At 42.0% G+C, this 13613-nt stretch overlaps 2 protein-coding genes across 17 annotated transcripts in view; one reads left to right on the top strand and one right to left on the bottom strand.

Annotated features, from left to right (window-relative positions):
• Window positions 1-1335, bottom strand: part of CCDC18 (coiled-coil domain containing 18) — a 70352-nt gene extending 69017 nt beyond the window's left edge. For 5 of the 13 annotated variants that reach the window (XR_010590008.1, XR_006172273.2, XM_005311909.5 and 2 more), the window contains exon 1: window positions 910-1138. The gene's annotated coding sequence lies outside the window, so the exon portion shown is untranslated. The other 8 variants (XM_005311911.5, XM_065555562.1, XM_005311912.5 and 5 more) reach the window with 6 other exon arrangements.
• A 77-nt stretch (window positions 1336-1412) lies between these two features.
• Window positions 1413-12288, top strand: TMED5 (transmembrane p24 trafficking protein 5). 4 transcript variants are annotated; one of them, XM_065555565.1, is made up of 5 exons: window positions 1413-1768; window positions 2195-3878; window positions 4530-4627; window positions 5663-5840; window positions 8218-12288. In XM_065555565.1, the coding sequence occupies exons 2-5, from the start codon at window positions 3774-3776 to the stop codon at window positions 8434-8436; spliced, it is 600 nt and encodes a 199-aa protein (XP_065411637.1). In that variant the 5' UTR covers window positions 1413-1768; window positions 2195-3773; the 3' UTR covers window positions 8437-12288. The 4 variants fall into 4 exon arrangements, with proteins under 4 accessions (XP_065411637.1, XP_005311965.2, XP_005311963.2 ...); XM_005311908.4 differs by having other exon boundaries at window positions 1416-1768; window positions 3833-3878; XM_042840584.2 differs by having other exon boundaries at window positions 1489-1768; window positions 2195-2296.
• Window positions 12289-13613: the final 1325 nt, after the last annotated feature.

The raw sequence follows: 13613 nt of genomic DNA, 5'->3' as shown, positions 1-13613 counted from the left end.
CTGCCCTCCCCCGCTGTCCAGCACGCTGCTCTGCAGCACAGTAAGGGGGCTGGGGGTCAGAGAAGCGGCAGGGAGGTTCTGGGGGAGGGGGGTAATCAAGAGACAGGGAGCAGGGGGGAGGGTTGGATGGGTCAGGGAGTTCGTGGGGGCTGTCTGGGGTTGGGGGTGTAAGGTTTTGGGCAGTCAGGGTACAGGTGGGGGGGGTCTCAGGAGGGGGCAGTTAGGGGACAAGAAACAGGGAGGCTTAGGTAGGGGGTGGGGTTCTGGAGGGCAGTTAGGAGCAGGGGTCCTAGGCGGGGGCAGTCAGGGGACAGGGAGCAGAGAGGTTTAGATGGGTCAGGAGTTCTGGGGGGGGGGGCTGTCAGGGGACAAGAGGCAGGGAGGCTTAGGGAGGGTGTGGAGTCCTGGGGGGGCAGTCAGGGGACAAGGAGTGGGGGGGAGGGTTGGGGGTTCTGAGGGGGCAGGAAGTGGGAGGGAGTGGAAGGGGCAGGGGCGGGGCTAGGGTGGGGCTCCTCCCGTCCTCTTTTTTGATTGTTGAAATATGGTAACCCTACATGAGCTATCCAGTGTATTGGGCTAATAATGCCAATCTTTCCACCCACGGAAAAAGCCCTGCAGATTACGTTATTTTTCGGGCAAATCCATTAAAAACCCAGGCAAGCCAGTCAGATACCAGCCGGAAACCTATCCCGGCCACGGGGAACAGCACTTCGCGTTGCTCAGCAACGCGGCTCTCCACTTCCCAGTACAGCCCCCGGCTAGGCGGGAGCAAGAGCGGCGCCGCCGCCTGCCCTGCCTGGGATCCCGCCGAGCCGGGCTGGCACTGTCCCCTCAGAACTGCCGCAGAGAGAGACCCGGGCCCATCTTGCGGGAGCTCCATGACCGTGCAGCCCAGAGCCCCCCGCCTACCTTCCCCCAAGTAAGGGGGTTGGCACCGCCAGAAAAGCCCCTGTAGAGCAGCTTCTTCGCGCACCCCCTCGGGGCGCGCAGCTGATCTCTATCGAGGGTTCTTCGCGCTCTAAAGCTGTCCCGAAAGGCGCCCCGTCTTCGCCGGTTCGTTCGAACTGCGCGGGCCGTTGAATTCCAGAGACAGCAACAGCCCTAATTCTCCTACTACGCATGCGCATTTCACTGTCCCGTCCCCCTACCTTTTCCTCCCCTCTTGGCCCCCTGGGAATGGTAGTCTGATGTCTGGGCACATCCGCCCACTGCTACCGGAATCGAACTACATTTCCCACCATACCCCGGAAAATGAACGTTCGGGGCAGTCCCTGAAGAAAATCATCCCTTCCTTTTCCTATTGGCAGCGCAATACCTTCTTCCCGGCTGCTGGAGCATTATGGGGCGGTGGAGGTGTGTGCACTAGCAAGGCGATGCTGAGAACGCTTCCGGGGCGTGGCTGCTGCTATGCCATTGGGCTGGGGGCTCGGGCTGCTGCTCCTCCCCAGGGCCGGCTGCTCTCGCCCGCAGCCAGCCCGCTGGCGCTGTGACAGGCTGGAGTCATCCGTGTCCGTGAGAACATCCTGTTCCCGTCGGCCGGGCAGAGCCGGAGCGCGCCGTGCCAGGCCCAGCACTGCCCGCGGGGATGGGGACAGCGTCCCGCCTGCTCCTCCTTCTCCACAACCTGCTGCTGCTGCTGCTGCCGCCCGGCGCCTTCGGATTCGCTTCCTCCCTGGACAGCGACTTCACCTTCACGCTGCCCGCCGGCCGCAAGGAGTGCTTCTTCCAGCCCATGCGGCACGGGGCCTCGCTGGAGGTCGAGTACCAGGTGAGGGGACCTGGCTCGGGGCTAGCGACAGTGGGCGGAGCCGGCCCTGCATCCTCCGCTGCGCGCGTGGCGGAGATCCGCTTTCCCGCCCGGTCTTCTCGATGTGCCGCCGTCGCTGCAGCAGCCTCCCGCGGCGCCAGGCAGGAGCGGGCCCTGCCCGCATGCACAGCCGGTAGGCTGAGGAGGGCTGGGTGCTCTCGCAGCGCGGCCTGTATAGGCCACCTGGCTCCATTGTCAGGAAGATTTATTAGCCGGGCACAAAGCTCGTTCCGGGACCGCGCACCCCAGCGATTGGCAGTAACGGGAAGGGGGAACGCAGGAGTTTTCCTGCCTGTCACTGAAGTTACTCAGTGCGCTGGGTGGGCAAATAGGCCTGGGAAAGGCAGAGTGAACAGTGAGGTTCAGCCTAGGGTTTTATCCCTCCAGGATTGTCCTGGAGTCTGTAGGAGTTAAAGACTATAACATGAGATGAAACCTCCAGGAATAAGTCCAACCAAAACTGGCAACCCTAGTTCAGCGATCTCAGAGGTGCGTCTGGAAACCAACCCCCACCACAGGATGGAAACTTTTGGCCAAGGGGCAAAATCATGGAAAATGCTAGATGGGCCTCTAATGTCCACATAGGACTGCCAGGAGCTCAGGTTCAAATGTTATGCAAAAGATCCTCACACAGCACACTTCCCCACCTAACTATGTCTGTCTTCCAGATTTTGAAGGACCAAGCAGATGGTAGCAGGCAGGCAAAAAGTTAAGGTCCGTTTTATGCTGATGAGGCAATTATGTTTGGAGGTCAGACTAGATGATTATTGTGGTCCCTTCTGACCTTAAAGTCTGAGTCTAAAAGTTTGTTGTTGCAAAACAATGATAGGGTCTGTTTTAGGCAGCAGATTGGGATCTATAGTCCAGCAGAGTTAAAATAAGTAATCTGCTTCCTGCAATTCCATGCGAATATGTAGTGTTCTCTGTTCTCGCTCCATTTCTATTGTTTCCCCCCCCCCCCCCCCCCCCAGCTGTCTGTATGATCACCTTTATAACTTGCCAGGCACTGTTTTTATACTAAATTAGCTGTTGACTTATAGGAACTGTTTACACAACAGATTTTTACCCTGTTTGCAACTAGGTTCTAACTAACACGGTTGACTCCTTACACACTGTTTATGTCCACCCACAACTCACCAGTAGGTAATTCCTAACTGTGTGGTTGTACCATCTTTTAACCTTGCTATCACACAAATGCCAGGCTGCAATTCAGGCTAACACAATTCTTCTGTATAGATGGGACTGCTTATTTTTAATTAGATTCGCAAACTCTCCTATATACAAAGGTACGTTGAAATGTGAAAAAAACTCTCACAATCCTCTCACCTGCCTTCAGATTTCTATATTTTTTCAGATGCACTGACACAATAAATGGATAAAGGACAAGAATAGTTTCTTTTTGACTCACAATATAGTAAACCAATATGAAATTGAGAGTCTGATACAGTGTGCTCAGATCATATTGCTTCTGTATATCAAAGTTAAATTACTACTTATCTCTTCATTCTTGTAATCTTTTTCCTTAATTATTTTCTTCCTCCTCCTTTTCAGTAAACCTCCAATCTTGCACCTACTGAGGTCATTGCAAGTTTTGCCATTGACTTCAGTAGGAGCAGGATTGGGTCCTGAGTGAGAAAGGCCTAGTCTGCACTTAAAAGTTGTACCAGTTTAACTGTTTTGAGTAAAGATGGTGTTTTTTTTTTTTTTTTTGTAAACCAAAATAGTTATAATGATAAAAGCCCTAGTATGGACCAGTAATACCAGTATAAAGATAACTTATACCAGTATATTTATTTTCCTTCTCATGTGGGAATAGCTATATCAGTATAAAGAGCACCTTTATACCAATATAACTGCATTCATACTGGTATAGTTAAAGCAGTACAACTTTTTAGTGTTGACAAGCTCAAAGGGTTTGATCCTGTGACTGCTAAATGCCTTCAATTCCTTTTAACTTTAATGAGAGATGAGAATGCTCAGCATCTTGCTGGATTGGGATCCTAAATCTGCAGTATTTCCCGACAGGCAGAAAACCACTGGAATCCCCTTTTCTATGGCTGTAACTAGCGTGGTGAGTGGGCATGTCTCCTGCACTACAAACTCTGATCCTCCAACAACAAAGCCCTTAGAATGTTTCTACATGAGTTGAAACCTTGTTAGACAGAACCATCTTTAAATACTATTCTTGTTAGAAAAGTTCTAGGTGTGATCTATATTATAAAGCCTTATCTACACTGAGATTTTACTTAAAATTTCCTACCATTTAACCAACACTGGTACAGCTCCACCAGTGATATCTATAATGGAAGTGCTACTGTAGACCATGTGCTGGCATTCTTACTACCATGCTTTCTAAGCCTGCTCAGAGCAGTTCAAGGTGACACAGTGAATAAATATCCTGCAATGCCTTGTCTATACTAGTTTTCCCACTGTTACCACCATTGGTAGAATTGCATTAGAGAAAGCAATAATAGAAAGTGTTAGGAAAAAGCTCAGTTTATTCCTTTCCTAACGTGATTAGTCATGACTATACTGGAATTTGAAAATGTGTAGCATCTTTCTGGCAAAAACCTGGTTCTAGGTAACTTGGTTTGAACTCTAGGGTAGATGAATTCACCCTTTAAATTCTCCCAGTATCGATTCCTTTACATAAAGTGTTTCTTTTCAACAACTCAGACAAGAGTGTGGGTTTTTTTGTTGTTTTTTTTTGCTGACTTTACAGGTTTTAGACGGAGCAGGATTAGATGTTGACTTTTACTTGGAATCTCCAAAAGGTGAAATCCTAGTTTTTCATCAGAGAAAATCAGATGGAGTCCACACGTAAGTCTAAAATCTCCAAACTTGAAACTCAGTATTATATACAGCAGTATTATAGTTGCTTCAAACAAATACAAAACTTAGAATTGAGTATTTTAAATCATAGTTCTTAACAGTTGTAAAAACTGGTTGTATTGTTAACCTAAATCACTCCTTGAATGTAGAATATAAGAAACTTGTTAGCTTGATAAATGCTTGATAAATTCACATGCTTGTTATTTAATTTTTATATTATAGGCTTTTTTACAAAGCAGCTTGAGCACACAAATATTTCATATATAAGTACTCTTAATTTTGTATTAGTCTATTAATACTTCATAGATAGGTTCCTCCAGGAGTGAAGGATGTTTGACTTGCCATGGTCTGTTTATTGGCAGTCAACAGCCAAGCACTCCCTATTGTGGAGTTCCAAAAGGTCTTTGTGCCAGGGTATTTTCTCTGTACTAAAGTAAACTGTTCACTATTTCAAGTAATCGTTTATTTGGCATACTGGCAGTCTGATCTCTTTCCAGGGTTTGTTTTTGTTTTTTAAACAATGATACCAAATTTACTTTCTCAAATATTTGGGGCTAATATTGATACAATTAACATTAACTTCAGTGGAGCAGGGACCATTTGTAAAGATGAAGATTCTATCCCCTCTGCTCCTTTTGCAGCCAGTGGTCAATTTAAACTTTTAAAAGGTATTTCTATTTTCCATAGCTAGAAGTGGCTGCTGTCTTATTTTTAAAAGTGGTTGTGAGCATTAAGCTTTCAAGCTTTAATTTTTTAAAAATAAAGTGAAGGAAAGCTACTACTCATCATACTAAGATTTAACATTATCTGAGTTTGTTTTCTTACATGTAATTTCTGGTTGTGCTATATCATTCCCTAGTGTGTCCTTGCATTTCATTTATTTGTATTTATGTATAGCATATCTAATTATTTCTGTTTGCATAACTGTCATAATCACATAAGGAAGAATATTAAAAAATGTAAGTTTAGAGCCAACATTAAAAATACACTGTAGTTTAAAGATGTATGTTTGCTCATATACAGGGTGGAAACAGAAGATGGAGATTACATGTTCTGCTTTGACAACACATTCAGCACCATTTCAGAGAAGGTGATTTTCTTTGAATTGATCCTAGATAATATGGGAGAAGGAGAACTAGAGGATTGGAAGAAGTACATTACAGGCACAGACCTGTTGGATATGAAACTTGAAGATATTCTGGTAAGTATTGTGCTCTACAGCATCAGATGGTTAAGGTCTGAGTATCTGAAAAACTCATATAATCATTCTGCCATGGGAATATGCCTAGTCTTGTTCTATGTGAGGGCCTGAGCAGCTGGGAAACAGTGTGATCAGCTGTGCTCCTCATAGGACATTATGTTCACTCTGTCCCATATTGAGGGGAGCCTGTGGTTAAAGAGCAGCATTGGGAATTAAAAGATCTGGATTCTAGTTCCAGCTCTGCCATGGATTTCCTGTGTGGCCCACGGCAAGTGATTTAACCTCACTGGTTATGTCTACACTGCAGTTAGACCCCTATGGCTGGCCCGTGCTAGCTGACTCAGGCTAAGAGGCTGTTTAATTGTGGTGCAGGTGTTTGGACTCATAAGCACACTTGAGTCAGCCTGCTCCTAGTTTGAAATCAGAATAACTGAAAATCCTAACTCCGGGCACTCCATACATCATTTGCTTTAAGTGGTATCACTAAAACCATATACTGGCTATCTCCACTGCCTGCATCCCAGTCATAGCCTTTTCCACCTCCCTAGCAACAGCATTCAGTTCACTGTAGGTGTAGAAGCTTGCACTCATTGCTGTGCCAATTTTTTCATACTATTGTATAAGTTCCTCTACACAAATTTTGAAGCAAATACTGAGTCCTGGACAATAAGGCTATGCCTGTGCTTGTTTCAGTAGTCTTAGCAGGCTACAATACTGAGTCCTGAAATTACTGAGTTAGACAGAGAAAATAAAGGCCTGCCAAAAAAGCAAATCAGCATGCACTAAAAATGTATTTACATACCATCTGCTGTCCCCCAGACTATTCATCCATGTAGAAAATGATCTAGTTTGTGTATCAGGTCCTATTTCCTATAATACATGAAAAAACAGATCTTTTTCCTAACACAAACCAACACTTAATAGAATGTTTAAGATGCCAAATTCTTTCTGTATTTATTTTAAATACATTTTAAAATATTGAAAATTAGATTATCCTTCACTTCCCAACAGACGTTAAAGATTATAATTAGAAATATTAACTCTTAATTTCTAAAGGAGGATAAAGAAGCAGAGGGGGGGTGTTAATGCCAACAACTTTTACAAGCAGAAAACAGAATCTGAGTTCACGTTCAGACAAAGTCTGCCAGTCCTCCTTTTTAAACTGGAGGCCATACAAATACATAGGAGAAAACAGTCAACAGAATAAGCAGTAAAAGAACACTCTCAAGAAATAGTTACCTATTACCTGAACATAGTTTGACTGTGTCAATAGGTGCTTTATAAATCAATAAAAAACAACATTGTACGCTAATGCTAGCTCATTTTGTGTTAAAGGGTATCTTGGTCAGATAATCCAGCTGAGAACAGTTAGCTTTGTTTTGCAGTCCAGTAGTGCAGAATGGAACTGTTCATGAGCCATCTGATACAGATAATGGACCACTGCGATATCTTAAAGCTACAGATTTGCAATGATGCTGGTTTGAAGCTGTACATTGTGAAATGACTTGACTAATTTTGATTGTTAAATCTAAATATAACAGTTTTGGTTTATGTCCATCTAGTTCTACACAAAGTAGAGTGCTGGTTTAGAAAATTTAATCTAAACTTTCAGGGGCCAACAGTGTGGTGTCTTTCCTCTAATATTGTAGTTGCCATATCAGATACTTGCTTGACACAGTACATTATAATTATTTTTTTAAATAATTAATGGAGATATCCCATCTCCTAGAACTGGAAGGGACCTTGAAAGGTCATCTAGTCCAGCCCCCTGCCTTCACTAGCAGGACCAAGTACTGATTTTGCCCCAGATCCCCAAGTGGCCCCCTCAAGGATTGAACTCACAACCCTGGGTTTAGCAGGCCAATGCTCAAACCACTGAGCTATCCCTCCCCCCCATAGGTCATTAGATAGAGGGCTGTTTGAGCGCCTCATCTTTGGACTTCATGTCCCACATGGGTCTAACATAGCCCAAATTTGTTTACCTTTAGGGCATTCTGCTCTAAGTGTCTCTTTGTTCAGCGGGTGGGGTCTTCTTTTGTTAAATAGTTGTGGATTCTTTTTAATTGATTTGTTAAGATGATCAGAGCCTGGGATAAATATTATGTATTTAAATTCAAACACATGAAAATAAACACAATAAGGCTAACAAAAAATAATGAAAAGTTCATAATGTGTAACATTCATAAGTGAAGTAACGGTCACCTAACTGCAAAATGAAAAAGTGGTAGTGACACATGCACAAATAAAAACCAGCAATGTGAATAATAGTGTTTTTTAAAGTGAGAAGTGTGATATGTACTGATATTAGCAGAAAATGTACTTCTTTCCTTCCAAATGATTTTACAGTCTAAAAAACCACTATTCTGTTCCTTACCAGGAATCCATCAACAATGTCAAAGCCAGGTTAAGCAAAAGCCTCCAGATTCAGACGCTGCTCAGAGCATTTGAAGCTCGTGATCGAAATATACAAGAAAACAACTTTGACACAGTGAATTTTTGGTCCATGGTCAACTTGGGAGTCATGGTGGTGGTTTCAGCTGTTCAGGTTTACATGCTGAAAAGTCTTTTTGAAGATAAGAGGAAAAGTAGAACTTAACAGCTAGTGTGATCATAGCAATAACCAGAGAGGAGGGGAAAATGGAATAAACTGCTACAGCAAAAGAGACATATTACCTTGCCACTTGTTTTGAATAGACATCATAATCAGGTTCTTGATTCACATGTTACTAGCATGAACAGAATACCTTTCCCCTGTCCTTCCATCTCTGCAAGCGTTACTAACAGTCTTACTGGTGTGTCTATTTGTTGGTTTGTTGCATTTGTAATGACGCTTACTAGATTATGCATAACACAGAATGGTGTATCAAATGCAAGCCAATGTTAATACCTGCCATATAGTCATCTTTTCATGGTCACTTAAACCTTTTTATGTCTGCCTAAATAATTTGGGCGGTTTTTTTTACAATTTTTTAAATAAGCATTGAGAAAAGTTACAGATGTGCCAAAGGATTGAGGCCCACCTATGTAGGCTATAGCTATTGTCAGTTCTCTATAAATGTAAATGTATAAAATGTCCTTGAGTCTTTATTGTACAGCATAATACAGAAACACTGGGTTAACATTTGTGAAGTGGTTAAAATGAGAAGTTATTTTTTCACTTTTATATAAATCAGCACTTTAAAGAGACAGTTAATGTAAAATTTAGTCAATTTATAAACTAATTAAAAGTAGCATCAGGCACTATATCGGTCCAAGTCCTCCTGCCAGTTGTTGTGATTGTACAATCCCATTTTCCTGTTTAGTTGGTTGTTGCTGTGTGAAAGGTCCACTGGAACAGTGAAATTGACCACACAAAGTACAGTCAGATGCACAAAATAAAATGGAATTATTTAATCTTTAGTTATTGTAATCTTGGATATCATAACAGTAGATACATTCAGACAGAAGTGAGTTTTTTTCCAGATGATGGTCTTCCTTTAATAGTTTTTAGGTAAAATTGTTTGGAAACATTAACTTGACATTAAATGTTTATAGACTTCCAGAATTCTTTCTATATTACTAATTTTGCTAAGATGTTTTGCTCTTTGAGGTCAAGCAGGGTTATGCCACAATTTGTAGCAGTTCACGAACTTCAGAGCTAAAGTTGTTTAGCTAAACCCTCCCCACAACAAAACCCCAACAAATCCGTCATCACGTAACTATTTCCATTCTACTCCTATGAGCTCTCCTAGTAAATTAATGGGACTACTTGCATTTAAAAACAAACAAACTGGAGTTGGCCCTAAATTTTGAGATTTATTTGCAGTATGAACTGATTGAGCATTACCTTGCATAATCATAGAAGCAGTTTGCTATCTTTCTCAATAAAAAGGCAGATGGCTTGCATCAAACCTACCATTTCTTTCTGCCGAGGGAGTAGAAAAATACAGGTCTCATCTGTGCATTTGTCTCCTTTTGTTCTAACCTTAGTATTTTAGAGTGCAGTTTTTAAGTATTTTGTAATCAGCCTAGATTCAAGCCAAGTACCAAGCCCGTAGAAGTGCCCATAGAAATTGTATTAGCTCTGAAAGTCCCTGTTAAGACTGCTAGGGCTGTACCACTGTTCACATCAGCTGTCTTTAAAAAAGATTTAAAACATTTGTTCCAGCCTAGGTAAACAAGTGTACTGCCTGTATTTGAACTTGGTGTTAAGAATTGAAACACTACAACTAGACTGTCTGCTTTGTGAGCACATCGGTCTGAAGGTCATTATGCTGGAGGGCCCAGCATTATCCCCCTAGAAGAGGATGGGAAAACATTTTTCAGTGCACTGACTCATTAAAATGCAGTCATTGTGGCATAGGTGCATTGGCCATTTTTCTCTAGCAGGGGCTATCAGAGATTACACTTTAGTTTCAATTTCAGATGTATGAATGAAGCCTAGCAATAACCCTTTTAAATTATTGCTTTTAAGAAAAAAAGATTTTAAAAGGTGCTGCTGACTGTATGACTTCAGGGGCTGCTGTACCTGCCCTCTATTAGTCTGGGTACATAATATAGTAAAATCTCATTCGATGGGCAAGTTAGTGATAGAAAGGTCTAAGGGAGGTGTCAATTGATCTGTAAAAATTTGCAGAATCATAATTTCAAGGTGCTACCCTCCGTGGTGTGGCAGGGAGGATTCATTGTTCGTCCCCTCCCAGGTCCTCCGATTGGTGGACATTTTGATCATAGTGTCATTGGAAATGGGTCAAGTTGGGAATCACTTTATAGCAGTTATGTGAAATACCATGCGCTTCCAAATCAATCCTGCAGCTCATCAAATGCTTGTGTGCAAAGACCGGATGCTCACCATCTGCAAATGTTTGGCCAGCAGCCTGCCTTGTACAGAGACGTGTGGGAGTGGCACAGACAAGGATCAGTGTGACATGTCTAGCAGTACTGTCCTAGACTGAGACAACACTGATGGTGACTTTGAGGAATAAATGTTTTCAGTTATAAGTGTCAAGGCTAGATTCTTTAGGATTACCGAAAATCAATCTCTACTTAAGCAATGCATCCCTGTGTTAAAGCATAAATTTAAAAAAATTGATTTTTTAAAAACATTTTCTCACATATATATCTACATAATTGTTCTAGGTTTGTCATGTTGATACCATTGTGTTCGTGAGAGAAAGGGCTTTCAAACAATACCCAACCCGTAATCCATTTCAAATGACTTGGTATTATTAAAATTCCACCAAGTGTGGGGGTGTATCAAGTCCTTCCTGCCATGTTGCAGAGGGTGACACTATTGAACTTACGAGCCTGGAGATTTTTACAAATTGAATTACACCATCCTTACCTTCCTATCATTAACTTGTCCACAGAATTACACATACTCCTATACAGAATTGGAGACATCTGGTTCTCACCCTTTCCAGACTACTATACTCCCGAAGCCCAAGCCCTGCCACCCCAGGCTGAAACATGTAACTTAGCTGTGTGAGGCCCTGGGCAAGTGCCCTGCTTGCCACCCCTTAACGTCAGCCCTGCACTTGCAACTCCCCTAAGCCTATGCTATGATCCCAGGTTGAGAAATGGATGTAGATGAGTTAACATATCCCCAGAAGATCTCTGCGTACTCCCAGGGGTACATGTATCCCTGGTTGGGAACCATGGGATACATCATTCTTCTGGGTAGGACTCCCTTCAGAACAAGTTACCTCTTCTCCCTTAATTGATGAGTGGGGCAGTGGTGAGCAGCATGGGGTATTCCATTTCTCCAGGGACTTAATGCCCTATACCTAAAGTAGTTGCAGAGCAGGGACAAGTGGTAAAAAGATCTATAGGCCTGATCCAAAGCTCATTGAAGGCGTTCAGTGGAATGGCTCCCGCTGACTTCAGTAGGCTTTGGCTCAGGCTTTTTTGAGTACAGGCAGACCCCCATTTCTAGAGCTCTGTCCTTTTAATAGAAGACAAGTGATTCAGCCTTAAATGTAGTACCACAAATGTGATGCTATACCACAGCTGTGAAATGCTGCATTCTTTCCATGAAGCTGTGACTAAAAAGTCTACCTCTGATGTTGGGCTACTGTATTCTTGCTCTTAGCTCGGTTATTAGAACAACCCTTACTACTGTAACTTCTTCTCCATAACAAAAAGTTTTAAACAGAGGATATACTATAGATGCAGCTGTATGAGATTTTGTCAACTGAAAAATATTTATCAGTGGCCATCATGGGTGAAGGATATGGTGTTCAAACTTAGACTCAATAAATGATGTTTTTAATGGGATATTGGAGTAAATTGTTCTTGTGTTTTGTATAAAAGGTACAAATCAAATATTAACTGAAATAAGGAAAACAAATCTAGTGTGTAAGATGAACTGTTTTTATTCTGTGCTAAGTAATAAATGGTTAAGGTCTGTGGATGTTGAATAAAATTATATGCCAGAAGCAGAGATTTTACAATAAATAAGAAGGCTAAACTTGTGTTTATGCACTCTAATTATAACACTTCATCTTTGCATACTCTACCCTAAGGGCTTGATCCTTTAAAGGGCTAAGCACCCACACTTCCTACTGTCTTCAACAGGATTTGAGGGTGCACAACAGGTCACAACTGCTCAGTATCTTGCAGGATAGAGCCATAAAAAGAGCAAGCACTGTAACATAGCCTGATAGTGTAGCATGCAGCAAAGCTTCATGACTTCCACAATGTCACAAAGCAAGTCATTCAAAGACTGAATTTCCAAAACTTCTTGTTCTTTTAAGAGATCAGGTTTCACTTGATAACCGTAGATGGTAACACCTGTAAATTCAGTTTAATGGTAAAAGGATTAGGAATGAAACCTGTGCAAAAGATTATTATAATTTATTTTCAAGTAAGATCAATTGACCTTTGAGTTTCTACCTTGCTTGAAATATATACCACATTTCTTCTCCAGTGTATAATATTCCCTTGTGACATTTCTTTCCTTAAGAGAGGTCTCCTCCAAATTTAGTGGTGAAATTCTGCTCTCAGTTACTCTAGTGCAGAAGCAAACTGACAGTGACCACAACTCCAGAGTTACAATGGTGTGAGATCAGAATTTGACCCCTGCCCTCTAATTCTTTAAACAGTAGGGGTGGAAGCTTAGTTTTGAACCTACGTCATTTACAAATCCCTATTGTAGTCATGCTTAAAGCTTTAAATTTTTACATCTTAATTAACGTTAATCTTCCACATATGCATGTGACTGAATAGTAGGAGCAGCACTATATTTTTTTCATAAAAGACTAGGGTATCATACACTGCACAATGAAAGCAAGCCTATGTTGTGAAATGAAAGTTGCCAGGTGTGTGTGTGTTAATTTCATCCTGCCTCTGGAACACAAAATTCGCCCAATATTTTAGGGGAAAGGAAAGTGAAAAAATGCAATCAATTTTTGGAACTCTAAGCTTTCAGTACTACGTGTAAGGAGGATAGAATAGGGTTTAGGAAAGATAGTATGTGCAATCTTAAGGAAATTATGGTAAGGTTCATAAATGCTACTGCAATTGGCTTAGTCTAGTTTCAAGATTGCTAGCAGACAAAACACAGTTAAGAACCAGCGTAACTAAATGATTCTGTAATACAGTGGTCATGGAGGTTACACAATGTGTCTCAATTATTGCAAGATACAGTCTCACTTTGACAAACTATTACATTACACAACCATAATCCGTGTCAACAGAAATAATCACTGACCTTTTATTCTGTTCCCCTGGCCATGAAAGAATGCAGAAACATCCTGACATGAGCTAGGAATTTGCATGTGACAAAGTATTTTC

The sequence above is a fragment of the Chrysemys picta genome, chromosome 8, assembly GCF_011386835.1.
Source record: "Chrysemys picta bellii isolate R12L10 chromosome 8, ASM1138683v2, whole genome shotgun sequence".
NCBI lineage: Eukaryota > Metazoa > Chordata > Testudines > Emydidae > Chrysemys > Chrysemys picta.
Note: the sequence above shows the minus strand (reverse complement) of the source record. Positions and strands in the feature narration are given on the sequence as shown.

Coding starts and splice junctions, on each gene's coding strand:
- TMED5 (XM_005311906.5), top strand. CDS start 1,586: ATGGGGACAGCGTCCCGCCTGCTCCTCCTTCTCCACAACCTGCTGCTG. Junction 1,769..4,529: donor CGCTGGAGGTCGAGTACCAG/GTGAGGGGACCT, acceptor CTGACTTTACAG/GTTTTAGACGGAGCAGGATT. Junction 4,628..5,662: donor AAATCAGATGGAGTCCACAC/GTAAGTCTAAAA, acceptor GCTCATATACAG/GGTGGAAACAGAAGATGGAG.